At 51.2% G+C, this 24452-nt stretch overlaps 1 protein-coding gene across 50 annotated transcripts in view; it reads left to right on the forward strand.

Moving 5' to 3' along the window:
- The window catches only part of CELF4 (CUGBP Elav-like family member 4), a gene marked incomplete at both ends in the record, with an annotated part of 282956 nt that overhangs the window by 58392 nt on the left and 200112 nt on the right, over positions 1-24452 (forward strand). For all 50 annotated transcript variants that reach the window (XM_080714363.1, XM_080714333.1, XM_080714364.1 and 47 more), the window contains one exon: positions 17287-17369. In XM_080714363.1, the coding sequence (XP_080570489.1) occupies positions 17287-17369 (83 nt within the window). The remainder of the gene's footprint in view (positions 1-17286; positions 17370-24452) is intronic.

The raw sequence follows: 24452 nt of genomic DNA on the forward strand, positions 1-24452 counted from the left end.
CCCATCGTGCCTGCTCTGTCTCAGCACAGTGTCCCTCAGTGGCCTGGAGAAGGCTGCAGTCACCCCCAGGCCCTGCGTGGTGCTCCTGCCCTCCGGCCCAGAGCAGGTGGTCCCCACCCTCACTGGCCCTCAGCGTGCCTGCAGCCCGGGCCAGTCCCTTGGTAGGAAGCTTCTCATTCCAGCCAGATACCAGGACTCTCTGTGCCGTTGCCAAATGATGTTTATAATCCCAGGCAGCACTCTGGCCTCGCCTTCCAGGCCTCTCCACATTTTATACAGACAGACAAAAAAATGAAAGTAGAACCAGTGGACTAAATGAGAAAATGTGCGCACAGCGCTCCACGATGTCCCTGGCACGGGCAAGTGCTTTGTCGTGCTGACAGGGACTAGTGGTATCTGCGTACCAGGAGACGCTAACACGGGCCAAGGGTGCTCCTCTGAGGCAGGCGCCTGCAGGGCCTGACATACATGTTGTTATCTAGCCTCAGCACCCCAGGAGGGAAATGCTCTCAGACCCCCATTCACAGGCAACGAAGACCAGAAAAGAATGTAGCAAAGAAAGTTTCCCCAAATCAAACAGTGAAAAGGTAGCAGAGCCAAGCAATGGGTGAGCCCCATTCTTAACCCCCACCCCGCATCATCCTCATAAAAGGTACTATGCAAATCCAGTCCTCCGGCTCCACTCCCCACCTCATGACAAAGGCAGCGGGTTCCCCAAAAGAGGAAGCTGGCCCGTCCCCGTCCCTGGGCCTAAGATCCATTTTCATGATTTCCAGTCCCTATCTCTTCTAAGAGAAAGCTCTTTCTGGGACACCTGTCCTCTCTCTATCCCAGGACAGGCTTTCTGAAGGCCACGCTCTCAGCCCTAGTGAGAGCTCTCAATGTCTGGTTGCTTCTTACTGGAGAGGAGAGCTGCGCTCCAGCCTTAATTACCCATCATGGATGGGGCAGGGAGAAGATAGGAAATACTCCTGGGTGAGCAGTAAGTGGAATAACTGGAACAGGACCCTTGAGGGACACTACTGATATAGATTGGCTCTCAGAGCTTCCTACTGCCCACCTCACCCACCCAGGCAAGGGAGGTAGGGCGGGGATCATCATGTCGGTGTCATAGGTGGAGAAATGGAGACCTGGGGAGGGAAGGACTTCCCCAGGCCTCGGTGGCAGAACTGACACTGCCCCCGTCTTAGTGACTGCTGGGAGGGCACATCCTGGAGGCATGGGTCTCAGAAATGGAGTCTATGGGTTCTGGGAGAGGTGAGCTGGGCCTGGTGTGGTGTCTCTGGGCACACACAAGGCACAGGATGTGGATGGGGAGGAGAGGCTGAGGGAGGGGGAAGCTTTTCTGCCAAGTGGTAAGCTTGGCCATGGTTTGTGACCCCCAAGACTGTCTCCGAGGGCCACTCAGGCTTTGTTGGCTAGAGAACCCAGAACCTGGCAAATGGCCAGTGGTCAGAAGAGCTCGTAGAGCCTGCCCTGGGCCTTCATGAACCTCCTGGGGAAATTAAATTCTCCTGTTTTTTGGATGCAAGTGCTCCTGGCATGGAGGCTGAGAGCAGAGGCCTGGGCTGACCTTTGCAGCAGACGGACGGTGGCAGAAGCAGGCATTGCCACAGAGCCATCCCAGGGGAGGCCAGGGGAGAAGGAGCAGCATCTGGGCTTTGAATGCAGATACACTCATTCAAACCTCAACTCTGCCTCTTCCTGCTTTCTACATACTTGGGAATATTCCATCTGACCTCCAGAAGCCTCCCGCTCAGCCTCTCCAAAATGGAGAAGGCACCTATGCGCAGGTGTGCGGTGATGCTCCAACCCCAGCTGACATAAGATGCCTTCCCTCCAGGGCCACCCTCCTGGGGCAGCTGCTGCAGATTCAATGAGGACGCAAGGAGGGCAGCACCCACTCCAGCTAGGTGCATGGCACAGCCCTCAAGTTCAGAATGGAGGAGGCTCGTGCGACCTAGAAGGTTCAGGGAGGGCTTCCTGGAAGAAGTAAAATATTACCTGGGCCCTGGCTGATGAGTGTGAATTCACCAGGCCCAGAGGGCAACTGAGACAGTTCTCTGGCCATACAGAAGGAGTCAGGCATGGGCCAGGCCTCAGTGACATGAAGCAGGCTAGGATGAGAAAGAAAGAAAAAAAAAAAAAACTGGAGCAGTCAGGGGTCTGCCTCGGCTGCACAGGAGGGTCCTGGCCAAGCGAGGCAACCAGGAACCGGCCTTGCAGGCATCCTGGGCTCTCACCGGCCCCTATGCTGTCTTATGAGATGCCCAGCACCATCTTCCTGGTGAGAGATGATTACATCCTTTCTGGAAAATAAAGAACAGGAGGGAGAAGCTGGAGCCCTCCCCTCCTCTCTCCCTCCCACTCTCCCACACCCCTCCCTCCCTCCCCACCTCCTGCCTGCTCTCGCTCTCTGTTGCTAAGTAGATGGTAGGTTTATTTGCGGCTGTCGGTTCCCAGTAGAAAAATTTCGTCTTGGAGAGCCGCCTGGATGGAAATGGCTTCAGCACCGATTTCATGGAGAAGGTCTGTGCGGTAATTAGTGTTCATGAGGGAGGAATTGGACTGGCAGGCTACCAAGAAAACTACTCCCCAAAAGTTAGCTCGAGTCCAGAGGGCTACATCAAATCCAATTCCAGAGCGTGCATCTCGATCGCTATATATAGACCCGTAGACAAAAACGGGCGGCTGAGTGGTTCGAGGTTCATGGGGGGACTGCGGTGGGAGGCGGAGGCAGCCCACGCTGTGCTGCGAGATCGTGGCACACAAAATAGAACGTGATTCCACCACGGCATCTCACGTAGCTCTGTGCGCGTGCATGTCCTTTCCTTCCTCCTGGTGCTTCCTGAAACACATCTTTAACTAGAGAGAAAAGGAAAGAAAAGAGACAGGGAGAAAAGGAAGGGAGGAGAGAAGAGCAGGCTGGCCCAGGCTGGTCCACACTGGCGTGCATTTGCAGAGACAAAGCCTGTACTACAAGTGCCCTCCCTCTTCCCAGGTTCCTGTTTAGCCACTAGCACGGCCCTTTCCTTCTCCATCCTCCTCCCTTTCTTCATTTAGGCCCCAGGTGGCATACCCTGCCTCCAGAAGAACCCCTGGCTCCTAGTCCTACCCTACACTTCCTCCATGTTCCCTCTATCCCCTCCCCAGGCTGGATTGTGCCAAAGCCAAATGGCCTTTCTTTCTCTCCTATTCTTTCCCCAATCCAGGGCTGGGCAAGAGCAGGGAATACCGGGCCCTTATTGAAGGAACTGTTGCTCCATTTGGTCCCATCTGGCCTTCAGGCAGAAGGAGGAACAGTAGAAGCAGGACTCAGATCCAGAACGCTGATTCTTGCTTCCTATTTTTAGTCTCTGGAATTTCCCCTAGACCCACCTGGTACTTAGGTTGGGATATACAGACAAGGAAGCCAGGGCCTCAGCGGTCTAGTCTTGACAGAAGAGCCCTATCCTGGCCTCTGATAGTGAGTCGGAGTCTGTTCACAATTTGAAGCCTCAGCAGCCTTCTCATGCACATTTGGGCCACTCCCTCCTTCTTCCACTGCAGCCCCCAACTCTGCTCAGCCAAGACAAAGAAATGGGCTAAAGAGACTCATGAGAAAGGGTAAATCCAAGGAAACAAAAACAGACCCAGTCAGCTACAGGAGTCAGACCCACCAGGCAGGTAATAATGTCAGGCCTTAGGGTGGTTCTGCTGCTGCTCACTGAGCCATGGTCCTGGGTTCCCACAAAACCCCTTCTCAGCCCCTCTCTTTCTCGCCCCCTAGACACTCTCGAGGTCAGTGAGGACAGATATTAGGACCCTGTGTACCTCTTAAGAACACCAAGCATCACAGAGCTATGCCCCCCTCCCCTACCCAGCCCTGTCAGGGTCCCTCATCCATCCAGGAAGGGCGGGACCCAGGCTGGACTTCACTCCCTTCTTCTGGCCTGCCTCCACCTGTGGACCGCAGTGTGCTTCCCTCAGTTTGGGTCTTTCATGCTGAACTGGGGGGCTTGTTACCCCTCCTCTAGGCTTGGGATGGGCTGGGCTCTTCAGCCTCTTAGACACTTGTTCTCCTCACTCACTTAGAAAGCCAGCACTGGGCCTGACCTCCAGTCCTCTCACCAACCAGACATGTTGTCTTGGGATGATTTCCTAACCTGGAGCCACACATGCATCCTTCTCCTAGTCTGTTAGAGAAAGCTATGATCCTCCTTCTCCCACTCTACTCTCTCAGCCATTCATTCATTGATCAACAAACAAACTGATCAATGAACAAAGTCCCACTTTGTGTCAGGACTTTCCTGAACACTGGAGACACAGATCATAGCAGAGTATCAAACATATCGCACAAAAAAGGGAACTGAGGTCAAGGGAGGTCTGTTGACTTACTGGAGGCTGCAATTAATTTGTCTGCTTCCTGGAGGCCCCTGGCCACAATTCTCATGCAAATCACCACCTACCCTCACCCTAAGCTTTTGTCTCCATGACAGACCCTATGCCAAGAGCAGGACAAACAAGGTCCACAGCAGACGGTACAGTCCTTACTCTCACGGAGCTCACAGCATCCTCTCAAGAACTCAACAGGCAGTGTGGATGCAGGTGCTTGATCTTCATCCCTTTTCTTCCCACAGGAGAATTACTCCTCATTCTCTACCATGGCTACCTCTAGGGCTCCCCACCCCACCTAGGTGTCCCTTCTAAAGGCTGCCAGCATCCTGTATAGCTCCTGATCAGGAAGTCTGACTCTTCTAAACCTTGTCTAAAACATGCCCGCTTTCCTCTCTCCAATCCTCCCAGCCCTCATCCCCAGGTCCTGACAATTTCTACACACACACACACACACACACACACACACACACACAATCCTCCCTATGGTGCCTCTCTGGGGAAGCATGAAGCCAGCTCTTTGTCACCCAGGTCCCTGCCAGCTCATTACTGCCTCCTGTCATTAGCATATTAGATACACAAGGTAAACAAAACACACTGGCATCTGAGACTATGAATGCAAACCACCAGCCGCTCTGAGCCTCACATGTGCTGGCCTGCACTGTGCAGAAAATACAGAAAAGGTATTTGGTCCTGGGCAAGCATGTACGTGTGGGTTATAACCAAGTGACATGTGTAGGTTCTACAAAAGGAAGAGGACAGTAAAAAGGCTAAAGCCATTTTTTACATAGTAGGGGGTTTTAAGCATTACAATGATTGCTACTGACAATGATAGCAATATTAGTACCCCACACACACACCAATTGCATCCCAGGGACTCTACTAGAGACCATAACACCTAGAGGTAAGTGTCCTATCCCCCTTTCCCTTTCAGGGAGAGGCCGCCTGAGCTAACCGGAGGCCCCTAGAACAAGGCAGAGCTGCTGTCGTAGCCAGACCACCTCCCTCCACAGTGGCAGCCCATCTCATGCCTCCAGACATCCTGTAAATGGTGACATTCAGGCCACAGGAGCTGGGTGGTTTTCCCAGAGTCCCCAGCCAGCTGGTGACAGAAAACTCAAGGTTCATGTTACCATCATCGAGGGATAGAAAAAAATGGTGTCAGTAGTCAGCGGCAAATTAAATAGGTGGACACCATAGGATATGGGGTTCCGGCCATAAAACATAAAACAAAAATGAGGGAGAAAGAGAAAGAGGGAGAGGAGAAGAATGGAAAGGGAATAAATAGGAGAAAAGGACAGAAGGGAAAAGGAGATGAGAAGGGAAGAGGAAGAGGAAGAAGGAAAAGTTAAAAAGTCAAAGAAAGAGACTGAGGAAGGTGTCTGGAGCAGTTTTGACAGGGATGGTGCCCTTTCAGGCTCCAGATCACTCCAGGAACTCCACACACACCTGCACATGCAAAGACATAATCCTCTCAAGGCTTTTCTGGGTTGGGGGTTCAATCTGGTGATCCTACTCTGAGTTCTTCCCAGATGAAGGTGGGCCACCTTCTCAGGGAGATTATAAGGTCCCAGGTTCAACACTTGGGTCCCGAAGGCAGCCTTCGCTGCTTCACATGCTGAATATTGTGGGCTTGACCACAAGATCTTGGGCAAGTTTTCAAGCTTTTGCTGACTCTGTTTTATCACCTGTTAAATGGGGATAAAAACCATATATTTAATAGAGTCGTGTTAAATGAGTAAATCCATATAAAGTACTTAGGACAATGCTCAGCATATAAATAAAAAAATCTGTGTTGACTGCTATTGTCTGTGCCACCAATAGGTCCTGCACAAATCTTGGCTTGGTGCTTGTGTTTGCCTTGCTAGTATATTTGCTCGGGGTCTCCTTTAAAGCACGAGGATATGTGTTTCATCATCTGGCAAATTGTGGGCTATCAATAAAAGGTTGTGAATCATCTTTTCACTCCACCCGCAAGTGACAGTACCTCCAATCACATACACTTGGCTTATTGGGTCCTTTGCTTGAGTCAGCTGATTAGTTGACTCAGTTTCTTTCTCAGTGGACTCTGTGTGCATATGGGGAAGAGGATCCTCTGGGGAAAGAAGAAATAGATCTTGATGCTGGTCTCTGTCTCACCTCTATGGTCACCTTTCCCACTTGCCCACTCTTCCAGCTACGTTGGGCATTGCTTGTGAATCAGCAATGAAAGGTGACTTGGAGTAGCTGCAGCCCCTCCTATGGCTGGGCCAGTTCCACCCTAATGCAAATGATACCTCCAACTGGTACTCTGAGGGCAGGAGGAGATAGCTCTATGAGGCTAGCGCCCCAGTCACATCTGCTGACTCCTTCTGTGCCACAGCCTTCAGATTAAATATTACTAAATGACTAGGATTGAACTTGAAATTGATGTTGGGTGAAGCCCAAAGCCCAGCTAAAATAGTGGCTTAAGCAGCAAGTTCATGAAAGAAAGACGCCCTCCACTGAGAGCTGGACCATGGCCTGCCAGGACTGTGTGAGATTGTTTTTCTGTGTTTGAAAAGAAAATCACATTTTCCAAACATTGATCCTATAATATGGGACTCCTAGCTATTGGTCTTTTTAAAATAGCTTGTCTCGGATGCTGAGGTTGGAATTTCTTGGCTGGTGTGCTTATATATGTTCTTTATTAATTTTTGTTTTGTTTTATTTTGTCCTTTCAGTGAATTAGGGCTTGTTAGAAGGAAGCTGGAGGATAGAGGGGAGATTAATTCACACCACATGGCAGGTACAGAGTGCCCTGTGTACCCAGTTCCTCTGCAATCAAAAGGGAGTGGGCACACCTTTCCCTTCTGGATTCTGATCAACTCAACCCAACCGCCATTACAAAGCTGCCATCTTGGTGCTTGATAGGGGATCTGAGAGAAGAGCTGGAGCCCCATGCGCTGTGGTCTAGTTGGAGAAATGTGATTCCTACAGATTAGAACAGCAGAACACCATTCAAGCACAGATGCATTTGAGTGTTTCCACCATGACTATGGAAGGGCTCTTTAAGAGGAGAACCAACAGCCATGTGTGGTGGCCCACGCTTGTAATCCCAGCATTTGGGAGGCTGAGACAGGAGGATCCGAGTTTGCAGACAGCCTCAGCTACTTAGTGAGGCCCTTTGCCAGCTCAGTGAGACGCTGTTTCAAAATAAAGAATAAAAAAATCAGGCTGGGGGTGTCACGTGGAGGTAGAATGCCCCTGGGTTTCATCCCCAGTACCACACACAAAAAAATGAACCAACAAGGGCTAGGAATTTAGGGAAAATTACATTCCATAACTGCCCGTTGGACTGGCCTCACAGAGTAGGAGGGTCTAGGAAAGGACCCAGGAGCAGGGTACATTTGCGGGGGCTCAAGGGCAAAGACCTAGGAGTGACACACTGCTGGAGGAATATGGCCAAGGAGTGTGACAGAGAGGATGAGTCTGTGCCACAAGGAGACTCAAAAGTCCACTATCTTGATGATATAATCTATTTCCTTTCATTGAAAAATGGAGTCAGAGAAGCCAATTCCCTGCACATACTTACAAGGATATTGTGTGAGCAGACAGAAATCTGTGGATGTGTCTGGACGTTTCAGGCTTGTGGAGAGGGAGCAAAAAAACCAAAGCATAGATTCCCCCAAGCTTCCCTCTGCCTGGAGAAGAGACCACTCCTGGGGAAACAACCCCCATCTCCCTTTAAACAGCCTACTGCCATGTAAAGCTCCAGCAAGGGGAATTCTACACAAATCAGCAAGTATATACCGAGCTCCCTCTGCATTTCTAAGACCCACATGCTACTCAGAAAGTTATGCAGGTCATCAGAACCTGGGAGACACATGTGGTTCCCATTCACTAAAGACTCGAGCATGTCACATGAGAACCAAGCTGTGTCCCCAGGTCATGCAGAGGTGCTGAGGATCCCAGCAACCAGATCCAGAGAAGAAATTCCGGCAAGGGTGGGAGCTGAACAGGTCTTAGAAGCTGTGTGTGCTTGGGGAGGCAGTTTCCCACCTCAACTCAGGCAATGTCCACCTCGCTTTTCTCTGACACCTTGCCTGCTCTCCATCTCACAAGGTTTAGAGGTGGGTTCCACCACACCAGAGAAGTCTCTGAAGGCTTGTGGGATGTTTCCACCAAGCGAAGCTTGGCTTCTCATCCTATTCTTAGAAAACTCAAAATGAAAGATATGAACTCCCTGGACAGGTTAATTAGAAAGGAATACAGTTCTGTTTCCAGGCTCTAGCAAAGAATTTATTCTGGCACTGGTGTGAGTACCAAATGCCCTAAATGCATTTAAAGTCCAACCTTGAGGCTCAGCCCATGCCCACTGTGCAGAATTTGGCTCATGCTGGCTGCTGACAGTGGAGGGGCCCCTGTACTAGTGGAAGATCAGGACTGCCTCAACCGACTCCAGCAGGAAGAGGCAAGGTCACCCATGAGCCCCTTACCCCGAGTAAAGGCCATGGGGTAAGGGATGGAAAGGGAGAACATCTTCTACCTAGGGAGCCTAGTGTCTCCCTGAAGAGCACCCACACTCATATTGTCCTCAAACACTTCACTGAACCCCTAGAGTGGGTGACAGACTGAGCCCCAAACCTACTATCAGGAGACATTGGGTCTGTCCCACTACCACAGCCATGTTGCACTAGCTGAAGCATAAGAATAACCAGACTGTGGTTGTGGCAGCATTCTGCAAGCAGAAGCCCTCTGGAGAAGAGCATGAATGGAGCACCCTTGTGCTCTCCTGGGGGGTCTGCCAGCCCAGAGAGAGAGAGAGCAGGAGCAGCCTATGGCTGTAGAAAAAGCCCAGCACATGTGTTTGGTTGAGCAGATTTGACTTCTCCCATGGGCCCAGCATCGGAAAGGCTGGCACCAACCTGGGCCAGTGCCTACCTTCCTGAGCCTCATAAGCCCCCCAGTCCATGCAGGAGATGGGGGAGCTCTTTGCTAAGAAAGGAGAGAGGCCACCAATCTGTCATGTCCACTTTTTGTCCTTTCTCACAGCACTGTAAGATGGAGCAGCTGACACCAGACATGTAATTCTCGAGCACTCAGGGTGTAAACAAGGGCAACTGGCAGGAAGAGACACTTGGCAAAGGATCTGTAGGCTGGTCCTTTAACCCTCTGAGGTCTACAGAGCTTCATCCAGAGCCAACATGGCCCCCTGCTCTGAACTTGCTACCTAGAGCCCAGCAAGAAGTGAAAGGGGAGGCAAGTCCTGTTCCCTGGATTTCCCAGTCTAGGTGTGGCGGGTGGGGGGTGGGGTGGACCACCCCATCTTTGTGTGCTCTCTGTCCTGCTAAGGGCATAAAGAACTGATGGGAGGATAGTACATGCTTAGAGTCACGGTGAGGCTCAGTCTCAGTGAGGCTCACTCCTTCCCAGGGTATCACAATGGCATTTATCTCTGCAAAACCCATTAATACTCTTGCATGGACCTAGTTCTCTGGAGTTTCTAATTTAAAGAGGATATAGGACAGGGCTGAGCCTGAAAGCATAGAGCTAGGGATGAGAGTTCAGCACCAGGAAAGGCCCTGAAGGAGAAGCTGGGGTAACCATCCATGCTCCCCTTCCCCACCTCTGCAGCCATCACCCCCAACCCCAGGCTGCCCCTATGGATGGCTTCCCCCACTGACTTCCCCAGACCTCATTCTTCGTCTCTCCAGACTTCTCCTCCCTTGAAGCCAGCCACTGTCCCCAACCTTTCAACTCCCTCACGCCCAACCAAACAATGGAATGGAGTTTAACATTCTCTGCACAGTAGGCTGCCTGCTTCTTGGGGGAGAAGGGGGTCCCCGAAGTTAGCAACTCCTACAGTAGAGTATCCCCACTGTGGGCAAACATATAAAATGCAAAGTAGGCAAAGACATGCATTCCAACTGCCAAATGAGAGGGATGATCGCCAAGGGTTCTAAGAAGTGCTAGGTTGGTGTAGTCAGGGAAGGCTTCATAGAGGGAGGAAGGCTAGGCCACCTCTAGAAGGACAGTGGCTCCAAGGGGGGGCGGCATGGGGAAGGCCACAGAGGGAAGGGGAGTGTTTTTAGTCCAATAGAGTCAGAGTTACATTCTGGTGGGATGGGGGTCACTATCCCTTTCCTATGGAGAGGGGAGACTGGCAAGAATTGTTAGAATACTGGCAAGGAGAGGGAGGAGAGAGAGTGGTCTGTGTAAAGGGTGGCAGGGGCATCCAGGGAAGGTCCTGAGAAGATGGCCTGAGGGTCATGTGGAAAGAAGAGCAGTAGAACGCAACCCTTGGCTTCTTTCTCCCACTGGCTGCTCTGCCTGTTGAGCCCCTGGCCATCCTCCCCTGGCTCACCACTGAAATGGGGAATCAAGACTCCCTCTCAGGGGCAGACCATGGGCTGTGGCCTAATGAAAGCCACAGAAAGTGAAACCACAGTGAGCGCTGGTCAGTGCTCCACCAAGGAACAGAACCAGAGGTGGATCTTGAAGGAGACGCAGGCTTGGGCAGGCTCATGGGAAGTATGTGTAAATGAGGGACTGTTCTGTAGCCGTGTCTACCTCTCGGAGCAGGAGGCCATCGGCTTCAGGAGGCCCCCGGGAGCTGCCCTGGCCTACCCAGATAATGGGCTCAGAAGCTGGATGGACAGGGTGGCCTCTGAACACCAGTAACCCTCTCTTGGGCAGCCGGCTGGCATGCCCTCCTCTCTCTGTCCACCTGAGAGTCTGCCTTCACCTCTCAGCAGCGGGCTGATCTCTGCGTTAAATCCTCAGAGCATCTCAAGTGCAGTTGAGGTGAGAACATGGAGGAATTGATGCTCTGAGGCGGAGTTTCGGGAGTCAGGGCCAGTCAGAGAGTAGAGATTTGGGGCAGAAGTCCTTCCGGGACCCCCGAAAAAGCTCACATCAATCAGTATGCCTTAAAGCACATGCTATTCTTTAAAGGAGGCTCCAGTGAATATGCTTGCAAGGCCAAGTGATGGGTGACAACCAACACACCTCCTCAGCCCGTGGTTCTGGCTGGTGGGTCTCCTGCTTCTGTCTCCTCCCCACGCCCAGCTTTCTCTCACTTCCTCCAGGCCAGCTGATTCCAGGGCTTGAGGATCTGATGTTTTATTAAAGTCCAGATCTTCCTATTCTAAGGCCACCTTCCTCTGGCTAATTCTGTAATTCAATTAGTAGGAAGCCAAGGCCAGGCTGGGGTGGGAGGAGGGAGCGCATCACATCGGGAGCTTTCCCTTCCAGGATGATTACACCCCAGGCTTCAGCCCTGTTCAGAGCTGGGCAGGAAATTGTACTTCCTTCACTTCACAATGACAAGGGCCTTTTATCCCCGCACACGGGGGCTTTGTAAATTACTGCCATCTCCGTGCAATTAATTCTGTAGAGCTGTGTTTTTCCCCTACCTGGGAGAGGGTCCCACCCACCTTCCCAGGCATCAGCAGGGCCCCTTGTATTAGGCCTACAGGATGCCCCTATTGGAGAAGGGTTTCTGCCACAGGTCTACTCCCTCACCTGACAATGCCCCCCCTCCACTGCCCCCTGGCTGCCCCTCCCAAGCTGGTTCTCACCTGCTCTGGCCACACCCACCCCCTCCCCGCCTTCCCCACCTGGTCTCTATCTCAGGGTTCCCAATCTCCTCTGTTCCCTGCCCCAGTCCTGGGTCTCCTTAGTTAGAAGCTCAGCCCTCCACTCAGTCCTAGGGATATGGAGGGTGCTCTCCCCACCCTCACAAGGCTGACAGTCTATTCAAAGACACAGGACATGAGTGGTAAATAGAGGGGACAAGTAAAGAAGAATGGAAAGCAGGAAACGGTTCTGTGGCTACCTAAGGAAATGTAAGTGCAGAGTGCTCAGCACACACAGTAGAACTGTGACCGACTGGGAGACTCAGGTCCGTGTGGGCCAGAGAAGGGAGGATGGGGTCCATCTTGTGCTGCAGGAGTCCAGGTTACCAGCTGCAGATGGCAGCACTGTCGTGTGACTTCTCTAATTCTGTCATCTGTCTGTCCCCAAACCCACCCCAGGTGATTTCCAAAGTCTACTCCTGCTTAGACAGGCTTCAGCTCTATCCTGCCCAACCCCATGTCTCAGAGAGGCTGAGACAGAGTGCGCAGACCTTCGGGAGGAGGGCAGGGCGAAGCCAAAGCTCATCTGAGATTCCTCAGGATTGTGAGTGCAGCTACTCACCCCACGGCCCCACTGTCAGTGTCACACAGCTGGGAGGGCCCTTGGAGAATGAGAGGGTGGTGTTGGGGAGTCTGTCTGATCCATAATGGATTCCATCCCCAAACACCAACTCCTGGAGCCCAGGGCAGTGGACAGAAACAATTTACATTTACAGCTTATAGGACAGAGAGAACCAGCTCCATAACCCCCACTGCCACACCCAGCTCGAGTGGGGAGGAAGCTTTGAGGCTGGGCGAGAACAGCCCCATCTGGGATAATTTCCCTCAGGGCAGCCAATGATGGCTGGCAGATCTTTGCCTGTCTCCTCTAAACAGGATATTGGTTCCTGTCAGGCTCACCCACTTTTTCTACCTTCTTTTTATGCCATTCTCCTTTTTTACCACAGATTTTTTCTTTAATTATACAAGTGATACAAGAATATATTCTAAGTCTAAATGTGTCAAACTAAACAAAAAAGAAAAGCAAAAGTCATGGAAGACATCCCCTTCCCCACCCCAGGATCCCTGTTTTCAGCTCGGTGTGACTTCTAGACTGTGTCCTTTGCATGTAAATACAGACAGGAGTACATATGGTAGAAGTGGAGTATGCCTCCGCTGTGTATACATGGGGTAGATTATTTTACAACTCACATTTCCCATCTGACAACGTGGCTTTCCGTGTTGGTACAATTAGGATAATTTCATCTTTTTTAACTGCTGTAGAGTATTCACAGTTTTAAAATAAAACATTTCTTCCCTGAGGGACATTTAGATGGCTTTCTTTTCTTTTCTTTTTTTTTTTTTTTTTTTTTTTTTTTTGGCTAGTCCAAACAGCCACAATGGACCTTTGTTCTATCCTCTGTAAGCAAAAAGACTATACATATGGAGACTTGGGAGGGGATGTCTGGGCCTGAAGGTAGGGACATATTTCTGTACCACCAGCCCCTCCTCATGAAGGGCCCCAAGTTTGAGCTGTGTACAAGCTCCTCCCACGCTGTCCTGAACAGTTCAAAGTGGGCTCCCTGAGAGCATTCTGTCTCCCACCTACCTTGCGAGGTCCCAACAAGCTGTAGCAGAGATGTCTCTGGGGATACCTCAGTGCATCCTAGGACAACTGGGCAGATCCATTGTCTGCCAGACACATCTCCATGCCTTCTAGCTGTACCAGTCTTGTAGCTAAGGAAGACCAGGGAGCCACTGGAGGTCAAAGTGGTTGCTCTGGGTGGGGTCTCTGGGTGCTCTGGCCCCATTCCCTACATAAGAGGCCAGAAAGTCTCTAGTGGTTGGCCCTGGGTATCTTCTCCCATAGCCACCCTGAGCTCCATCTCAAACTGCACCCAGGTTCAACACTATCTAGGTCACCCTGTGATGTCAAGCTGCCCTCTCTCAGACCCCTCCCCACCAAAGCTGCCACACCCCCAGGGCTCTGCTGTCTGCCAGGGAGGAGTAGTGAGACAACTACTCTCCCAGTGGAATGCCAACGCACATCCAACTGTGGGATTGTGGCTGGAGAAGGATGCAGTGGGTTTGCCCAGTTGGCCCCTGTGTGCAGCTGGTCCCCCTGCAGAGGGGCAGAGGGAGATCCCGTACCTCTCTAAGCTGCTTCACAAGAGGGAACTGAGATTTACAGCATGCTCTGCAGTTAGTGGCCTCTGCAGAGATTGTTAATGCCCACAGTCTAGTAGGTCTCCTCGGAAGCTCTGAGGGGAATAACAACTCTGATTTTATAGATGAGGAACCTGAGGTTCAGAAAGACAAATCAGCAAGTGGCCCATATAGGGCCTTGGGCTCCCCTGGACAGAGCTGTGCATCAGCCTTTTCTCGGACTGGTTGAAGACTCAGTCGTGTGCCAGGCACGAGGAGCATGCACTGTCAGGCTGGAGGAGCCCAAGGAAACCTGCCTGGCAGGAGCCACTGCAGCCCCTGCCTAACAACCCTCATAGACGAATGCCAAGGGAGCACCATGCCTCAAGGACCATAGGCCCGGCCAGCTCTTCGCAGCCTCCGAGCACCGTTTCTGTATCCTCAGCACACCTATCACCCTTTGTTCATCAAATTAGCTGAGGTGTTGGGCATTCATTGCTTCCATCTGATCTACGTGGGGCTCCTGCCCCTGTTCTAGCACTGAGAACCAGGCAGGAAGAGAACTGAACAAAGTTCCTGACCTCATCAGAGTGTGAGGAGACTGCCAATCAATAAGCAAATACATATTAATATGTCAGGGAGCGGTGGGTACTAAATAGAAAAGGAAACTGGATAAGGGTCATAAGGTATGCGTGCACTGGCTGTGGGGGCTGTGTTAAATAAGGGGGTCAAAAGAGGTCACATTTGAGCAGAAGCCTGAGAGAAATAAAGGATCAAGTAAGTCATGCAGGCCCCAGGGGTCGGATGGGGGGCATTTTTGACAAAGAGTCTGAGTTACAGTGTGTCTGGAGGGGCTAGAAAAGAGAATGGAAGCCAGGAAATGAGAAAGAGGAAGACTGGGAGGAAACAAATTCAGAGGCAGAGATGGCAGGGGAAGGTCTCACAGGGTATAGGGTTCCCCAAAAGACCCTGGGACAAAATAAAATTGTGAGCTCTCTCAAAAACTGTCTCCCAGAAGCTGGACAAAAGCAACAGATTCTTTCTTTCTTGGGAATCTTTTGCTTGTTATCCTGGACCATGGAGACAATATGGTCACCTCCTTCTCTTCCTCCTCCTCCGTCTCCTCCTCCCTCCTTTTCCTTCTCCAAACCTGCCCCTGACCTTGTCCCAGTCTGGCTCTCTTGTGAGCAGCGGAGGCAGTGGCTGCCTCTCGGCTGCAGGCAGAAGACAAGGCCAACAAGGGGACCGGAGGAAAGACGCCCCGGGAGAGGCAGGCGGCAGCACGCGGGACCGCGTCACAGGGGCCTCTGACCGCTATTCATTTCAGTCCCCGTGTCTCCATCAATAACCGTCTGCCAGTGGCCGGGAAGGGGGAGGAGGTGGGATGGTGTGGAGGCTGACAGGGGAGGGAGACTGGCTCCTTGGCAGCTCCTCCAGCCTGGGGCGGGTGGAGGGAGAACAGGCACAGGGAGCTGAGTTCTGTCTCCTGGGCTTCTCTCCCTGCTTTCTTCTTTTATCTCCATGTCCCTTGTACACATATTCCCTTCCTGCCTCCTCTCTGAAGCTAGGAGGGGAGAGGAGGGGAGGAAGGACCATCCTCTTCTGCATTAGAAGAGGAGGAAGGGGTTCTATGGATGGTTGACAAGTCAGCTGCTGCAGAGAACACTGGGAACCCTCCCTGCCTGGCACCAAGAGGCCAGAAAGCCTAGTGACCAGAACTGCTATAGGCACCAGACCACCATCACCAGCCCATAGGCCCCAGGAAAAGGGGAGTCATGCAGAAAGTAAACGGCCATGAGAAGGACCCAGCAGCTGGCTGGGATGGTCAGGAAAGGAGGCTGCCCGCAGATGGGCCAGACACGTCAAGGAGGGCTGCCTGAAGCAGGCAGAACTCAGTCAGATTCTTGCAAGATGGATGAGGATGAGGGAAGTGAAATGTAAAGGAAAGCATACTCCTGAGTGAGCAGACTGAAAGCATAGGAGTGGGGTGCAGGTGACTACGTTGTGGGGGAGGCCAGAGCAGATGAAAGAGATGGAACAAGGGGACCGGCCATCCTGCAGGGTCTGGGACCTTGGGTGGCTCTGCAAAGTCTGAGATGCCTGGGACCCACTGGACTCCAGCCTGTTTTAGCTAAATAAGGCTTTTTCCTTTCAACATGACTTCCAGTCTCTCAGGCCTTTCAAAGCCACTTTCAGCCACACCTGCAGGCAGAGGAAGAGACCCCTATACTGGGCAGTTGGAGGATGTTTCCCATCCCCAAACATTCTCTTTCCCTGTCAATGTCTGATGAACAAAAGTCAGCCCTGTTAGCAGATTCCGGGGCCAATCCAGGTCCCCAGTAATATTTTGGAGAAATGTTGGGGCACTGTTAGAATCGCTCAGTTGGAGAGCAAGACTGGACTGTGGCAATCCCTGGCTCACCGCTCTCAGTTTGCAGATGGGGAGACTGAGGCCAGATGGGAGATGTGTGGCCAAGAATAGGGGTCACCCGGGCTTGGAGGCAGAGGGAAAGTAGGCCTCAGGCCAGCACTGTGACTCAGTGGACTGGGTAGCTCAAAAAGGCTTCTGACTAAGCTGAATGTGAAGACCCTTACTGCCCTTATGTCACCCAAATGTGACAGCAGGGCTTGGGGTAGGGGACACAGGAGACACGTGACAGCCCATTCATTTTATTAGGGCAACCTGGCCCAGGGTCTTCCACACAGACGAGCCTTTACTTGAGGGTCCCTAGGCATCTCTGGGGGAGCAGTGGCCTGCACTCTACAAGGGGGCAGGTTTCATGGTCCAGGGTGGCCAGCCGTGCTGGGGGCTCTAGGTAAAAGCAGCCCTTCTGGGAGGCTGGAGCTGAAACAGAGACCGCACCAGCAGGGAGCCCCGGGGAGAGGGCAGAGTTGCCAGAGGCGCCAGGGCTTGGGGACCGGGAGAGACCCGAGGGGAAAGGGGGTGTGGGGGGGGGGAGACTCCGCGGAGGGAACAAAATAGAAAAGCAACGGGAGGGAGAGGCAGACAGACGGAAGGAAACTCGGAGAGGCAAGAAAGCTCCGAAGAGAGTGCCCGGAGAGAAAGAGGTGGGGAGAGCGACTGGAGCGGAGGGCGGGCGGGCGGCCGGCGGCCGGGGGCGGGCTGCGGGCGCGGCGGCGGGCCGGGGGCGCCCCACTGACCCTTCTCCGCGCTTGCTTCCCTCCCCAGGCTGCGCTTTCCTCACCTACTGCGAGCGTGAGTCAGCGCTGAAGGCCCAGAGTGCGCTGCACGAGCAGAAGACTCTGCCCGGGGTAAGTGGCGCCCGCCCGGCGCGAGCGGCTGGCGCGCCGACAGGGGGCGACTCGGGGAGGCCGGGCGGCGGGGCCCGAGGCCGGGGAGGGCGAAGGCGAGGGCGAGGGCGGCGGCGCCGGCTAGGGCTCCGGCTTCGGGGCTCCTGGAGTCCAGGCCCGACGGGGTCTGGCGGGGGCTGGACTTAGCCACCGCCACGAAGCCCAAAGGCGGCTGCTGCGCGCACGGCCCGCGCGGGCATCGGGAGCGGGGGCGCGTCCCGGCCCCAGCGCAGCGCCCGCTCCGCACCGGCGGGACCCCGCGGGCCCACCATCCCTCCAGCCCGCGGCTCCCCAGGTGGGGCGCGGAGGGAGGGGGCGCCTCCCTCCCCAGCTCGGCGCCGCAAGTGAGATCACCGCGGTTTATTTAAGGAGCCAGCCCTCGTCTTTGATAAACTATCGCGCCTCGGCCCTGGTTTATAGCTTCTGTGCGGGGGAGAGGAGAATTATTTATGGCCCCCCTAACTGGGTGTGATATCAGCCATGGCTATTATCGAGGCTAGTTCATCACCATAAAATAAGAAGTGTTCCTCGGGTCAAGGGTCTGCGCGGTCTCTCCTGTGGGTTCAGAGAGATGGGGAGGGGGGAGATATACGGCTGCTGAGGATCTAAAGATAAATGGAAAGATGTGTTTGTGGGCATAATTTCAAAAAATTATAAATATATGGTATTTAGCTTATGCAGTGGTCGCTGAAGGGAAGCACGTGTGTTCTCTATGTATGCACTGCCACGCGTACACATCCATGTTTACATTCTTACCGAGCAACCCGTATGTAAACACACGTTTCCATTTCTGCCCCACAGCGGGAAAGGTTAACCAGGTAGACAGAAAAAATACAACTCTGGGCGGGGACAGCCTCCCTTTGCATCAGAGATCTTTTCTTACCCGTTCAGGGTGGGGAGTGCTGAATTGCACAGTCCGGTCCTTTCATTAAGGCAGCCTTTGTATTGCATTTGAGTATTTGTGATTGCAAAGCACGAGACTGAGTCATCTTAATAACATACCCCCGGATGCAAATATATGGAAATGGAGCGACGCGCAGATTTTGTGTGGAGCCCAGCTCTGGCAGGGTGGCCATTCCCAGTTGGTTTTTTAGTGGCGCGGCTACATGCACATATATTACAGTAATTACTTTCTGGGTGCCCTCTGTAAGATGGCAGAAATATGCTCCACATCGCCCCACGTTATGTGTGAAGCATAAAGCCATATTGTAAGATAATCAAAGGCTTCTCAGAAAGGTTTGTGCTGATTAATAAAGTGTTTATGGTACTTTGTTTTGGGGGAGATTGTGATAGATATTTCAGAGCCACCCAAATGGAATAGAAAATACCACATTGTTATGGGAGGCCCTTCATCAGCTTGAGAGAGATTGCTGGGGAGTTTCATGGCGGCTAAAAGCTGGAATCAGATGGGGAAACAGAAAAGGAGAAGGAGGGAGAGAGAGACATGGGATTTTAAAGGAGGAGAAGCCTGAAACTGGAAGAATTTCAGGAGAGAGTGTGGATCATTCAGCGTCTAACGTTAACTTGTGGTTGTTTATTTTACATATAATAGAATCGCTAAATGATGGAGTGTATTAGTTCTTTAATAATTTATAGAAATACTTTGATGTTGCAGTAATTACATTAAAGGTCACATATCAAAGGTAATTTGGTTGAGCAGCTGTGATGGTTTCTCAGAAGCAATCAATATCACTGTCCGTGGTGCTGATTTCACCAAGGGGCCTGCCAGATTAAAGAAGGCTTATTACCAGGCAGAAAGGCCCAGGGGAAATCAGGAGCACATTGGAGCGACGCGCCAGCCCCCCTTCCACTGATAATTAACACTGTTCCCCATAATCTGTGCTAATCCTTCATACTGGGAGATCCAGTGGCATTTTTCTGAAATCACAAAGACAAGTTGGGTAAGTTTGGGAGGAAGGGCGAAAAAACCCCACAAATGTATGTGGGCGAGAGGAGGAGTGGAAACAGAGGCTAATAGCAGGACTGAAACAGAGCCCGGAGTCCCCACGCACTGCCTGGAACACCATCCTTTCTTCAAAGGCTTCTTGGGGAGACTCATGGCCTCAAAAGCCTCATCACACAATTCTCAGGGCAGGCACAGCCTGTGGGGGGAGGGACAAGGGGAAAAGATAGAACTGTAGCTCCAAGTTTGAGGGCACGTTGTCCCTTACAAACTCACAAGCAGACAAATGAGAAACAAAATGACCTAGTAAAATTATGCTTTAAAGTGCAGTCATTTTGATTCCAGAAAACAGAACTGGCATTATTATTGTTAGTTGGTTCTCTCCTTTGAGATCAGAGAAAATGTGCCTCCAGCACCAAGCAAAATGCTCTCCCCAACCAAATAACACATGTGTCTGCCAGCTGAGGCTGTGTTCAGCACTGCTTATTGGGTTGGGATGAAGGGGCAAGGAGGACCTCTTCTTGTCTGGAGTGACCAGACTAGATGCCCCAGCAAGCACATTCTGTGTCTAAGGAGAATGAACTTGGGGGGAAAAAAAGAACCTGGAAAACTGGTAAACTCAGCAATTTAGGCACTTTTCCAGACTTCAAAATCCATTAAAATCAATCCATTAAAATCAGCCCTCTACTTTCTCACTGAGGAGAAAAAGAGAGGGGAAGATAGTACAAGTAGCAGATTCCAGATTCTGTTTCCCAGTAAGTAACAGAGTCTGTTGCCAGAAAGATATCTAATCCCATTGTTATTACATGCACATGCGCGCGCGCGCGCGCGCACACACACACACACACACACACACACACACACACACACACTGCCGCCACAACTACCAACTACAACAAAGCCACAGATAGAACTAGAGGTGAGTCTGACATAGGTCCACATTTGGGGACTGAAGAGGAGAGGTCACATTTCTCTTGGGATAAATAGAAACTCAGGAGCAAGACCACAGTGCTGTTCTCACTAAAGGTCAGTTTCCCTGGGAATTAGCCTAATCCGAGCTGCTCTGATGGCTGATGGAGTCATCCTGCACCAGCGTCACAAATGGATTATTACTTTTTAGTTTGGCATTATTTTAGTAGAATGAGATTATCAAACCATGAAGTCTCATCAGGATCTTTTTGAGGATGGCCTTCTGCCAGAGTCTAGGCAGGGTGATTTCATTTTTTCTTTTCTCTCTCTCTCTCTCTCTCTCTCTCTCTCTCTCTCTCTCTCTCTTTCTCTTTCTCTCATCTCACTCTCTCCTGCACTCCAGACCTTCTACAGCCCATTTTCTTCTGTTCTACATGTTTGTAGAACATGGGGTGATTTCTCAATTCAGCATCAAGCATTTCCCCAGTGTGTACCAGGCCAGGTGTCCCATAAGACACAGAGATAAGAAAAACACGTCCCCTTCCCTCTTAGCATTACCCATCAAACTGGGGACAGAAGCCACGTGTACAAAAGCATAACCAACAATATCGGGCAGCAGATGTTATTAGAAAATGATTGGTGTGGGCAATCGTTCAATAATTACAGTCGATGTTGTTGGTCACTTATTTTATGACTGGTCTGATGCCAAGCACTTTGACTCTGTCGTCTCACTTTATCTTCACAACCATTCCAGGAGGAAGATAACATGATTCTCCCTCGCAGGTGAGGGCCAGGTGCCTCAGGAGTTTGGAGGGGACAGAGCTGACTGTGGAGTACAGGAATAGCTAAAAGTTTTCCCTCAGGATATGGACAGGTGGGAATAGAGAGCTGGAAGTAAGATGAGTATGTCAGTTGAGAGCACTGAGAAATATTCCAGAGATGAGGCTTACAAGGCAGACAGGGACCGAGAGCTGGCCTGCCTGCCTGAGAGACGCTCTGGGCAGCTGCAGCCTGCTCTGAGAGCTGCCTGGGGCCCAAGTGCACAGGAGGCCATGTGGAAGGATTGTGTTTCTTAAAATACAGCCCTGATGCTTGGTCCCAGCTCCTTCAGCCTTTGGGAGTTTGCAGAGAATTGTCTTCCAGGAAGAGCCCACCTGTTTTCAAAGTTGGGAATATAGTCATAGGGAAGATTCTGAGTTTTTTTTTTTTTTAATTGTTGTTTTGTTTGTTTTTGTTTTTGTTTTTGTTTTGTACTGGTGGTTGAACTCAGGGTAGTTCTACCTCTGAGCTACAGCCCCTGCCCTTTTATTATTTTTATTTTGAAACAGGGTCTCACTAAATTGCTGAGGATAACCTCAAATCTGCTAACCTCCTGTCTGAGCCTCCCAAGTGCTGAGATTACAGGCATGAGCCACCCACCACATCCAGCAAAGAAGAAGCTTCTGACTAGAGAAAACCAGGAGATATGACAGGCAGTGGCTAGCACTTTCCTCCGGCTGCAGAAAGGGATCCTCTGCTGGACTGGCAAGGGGAGAACTAGGTCTACTTAGCAGGAGGCCAGAACGCAGTAAAGACACTGGGCTAGCCGGGAGGGGGAGATGTATCTGCTTGGTAAACATTAAAGTTCCAATTCACTAGTTAAAGATTGGCTTTTGTGTCCTCACTCTGGCAACCCTAGAATACAAAACAAACTAGCAGTCTTCCCTGTGGCCTCCCACCCCCACCTCCAGTCAGCCCAGCAGACAGACAATGTCCCTGCCATCCCAACTCCCAAGGGACTCAAGCCACAGCAACTCGGGATGGGCCATTTCTATGGAAATTCAGTGTGATCTTCTTTGAGTGTATTAGGAAAGATGTAAATGTGCAAAATTTTAGAAAATAAAAGCTCAGTTGAATTCCTAGCACTCCCTGTCAAAGTGCTTCTTCCCTCATCCCCCATTCCTCTCACTTTCCCTTAACCCTATTTTCTCTGCCTTTCATTCCCTCTTTTTTCTCTTCTCTTTCTGCTTCTTTTTCTTCCTCTTTTTCTGCCCTCTGGGCATTTTCTTCTTTTCCCCTCTCATTCTCAACCATTTTTTCCATCTCACTCTCTCCTTTCTCTCTCCCCTCATCCACCCCCATCTCTACCTTGACACCCACCCATAGTGGGTGGTGGGTCCCATAGTGGGTCCCACTCAAGGGAGACCCCCACCAGCCTTCAGGTGCTTTCCTGACAGAGTCCATCTCTCTCCCGGATAGCCCTGCCATTGAAGGATCCATCTAATTTTATGTACAACTATAAAGATGAATGATAAGTAGAAAGGATGCAGGCAAGAACAAGATGAATAAATTATAAAGGGCAAATGATGACAAGACCAGGTCCCCAGAGACAGTGATATGATAACAGAAACTAAAGATGAATTTATGATGAATGTAGTTAGCATGTACAGAGGCTGTTAATTCTTCGGGGTAGTTTTACAACTTCTAGTGATTGGCTCAATCAAAGTGTTTTAGTTTAAGAAATGTGATGTTTTTCCACTTGTCTGTCCTGTAGGCACTGTATTGGGTTTGCCTCTGTACAGTGTGTCTATGCAGTCCTCTCAGTACCTGCCCCAGTCTCCCAGGCCCTGCTGCCCTCTATATATCTCTGCTTGAGATCAGGAGCTCACAGCCAGACCCACATACCCCATTGGTTTCCCCAGCCCTGCTGTCCTTCTTGCAGAGTATATTAGTTTTGGCACTGTTACAACAAAGTACCACCAACTGGGTGGATGAAACCACAGAAATGTGTTTCTTACAGTTCTGGGCACTGAGAGTCCCAAATCAAGATGTTGGCAGGTCTGGTTCCTCCTGAGGGGACTGACGGAGAATCTGTTCCATGCCTCTCTCTCTGAGCTTCTGGAAGCCTCAGGCATTCTTTGGTTATAGATGGTGTTCTCTCTGCTCCCACACATCATCTTCCCTTGGACAACAGTAGATTGAATTAGAGTCCACCCTAATAGCCTCATCTTAACTTGATCATCAGCAAACACCCTGTTTCCAGTAAGGTCTCATTCATAGGTACTGGAGGTTAGGACTTTAATATTTTGTTATTTAACCCATAACACTGAGAAATGAGCTTCACTCTGACTCTATCATGGTGAGGAGGTGAAAAGTCTTCAAGGGTATTTGAGTCATGAAGGGTCTCACCAGCCCTTCTTCTGTGACTCCCACCTGAACTCATGCTTTTCTCTTCCTCTCTTGAGAAAATGAATTATATATAATTCTCCATAGTCCCTAAAGAGAAGTGTCAATCTGTTCTATAGTACAGTGGTTCTCAACTAGGCAGTGCCAAGCAACATTGTTGGGAGATTCTCCTGACCTCTGGTGAGAAGAGTCCATGGACACTGCTGAATATCCTACAATGCACGGGACATTCTCCCCAGTGATGATCTGGCCCCAAATGGCAGTAGTGCCAACGTGGAGAAACCTTGTTCCAGGGTGACGAATGGGGTGAGAGGCAGGACAGAGAAACCCAGGACCATAGTGCTCCCTCTTACTCACTAGTTCTCATTCATGTGGAGAACAAGTCCAGGGGTCCCTCAGGTGTGAGAAACAGGAGGTTTTGTTCAAGGACACATCCTCAAACGGTGTGAATGCAATGGGGTGATGAGCAGCAGACAGGGGCAAGACTCCCTCCAGGCACAGAGGTTTTATCACAACCTGCAGGGCACATGTAGCCCGTGACTACCATTTCAGCACCAACCCAGCCCAGATCTCCTCTTCCACCCACATGAATCTGGGATCTGAGTGATACGAGTTGAGTATTTGCTCACGACAGAGCTGGGATCAGAGCCCAGGCCTCGGAGCCCCTGTCTTTGTAAGAGGGGCAGGTTTGTGCCCATGCAGGCCTTCTACCCCAACAGCTCTTTACCACACAACACAGACTTGGGCACATTATCCAGAAGGAAACACCAAGACTCCTGGAGTTGAGGCAGAAGGGCTTTAAAGGGAGAGATAGGGCCAGCTGGACACAGGGGCTACATCTGTGGCACCCACAGATCTCACCTCTCCTCCTACATGCCAGCTCACGGCCCCAGCCCACTATTTGAAGATTTGCTCCCCTCCAACAGAAACCTCTTGAAGTCCTCTTCCTCCTCCTCCTCCTCCCCTGGGGCTTTGCACTCACTGTCCCTCCTCCTAGACTGACCAGTTTTTTCTTCCTTTCCCTGTTCATGCTAGCTAGGGGCAGCTCCATTTGTCAAACAAATGAC

This window comes from Muscardinus avellanarius (genome assembly GCF_963383645.1).
Source record: "Muscardinus avellanarius genome assembly, chromosome: 17".
NCBI lineage: Eukaryota > Metazoa > Chordata > Mammalia > Rodentia > Gliridae > Muscardinus > Muscardinus avellanarius.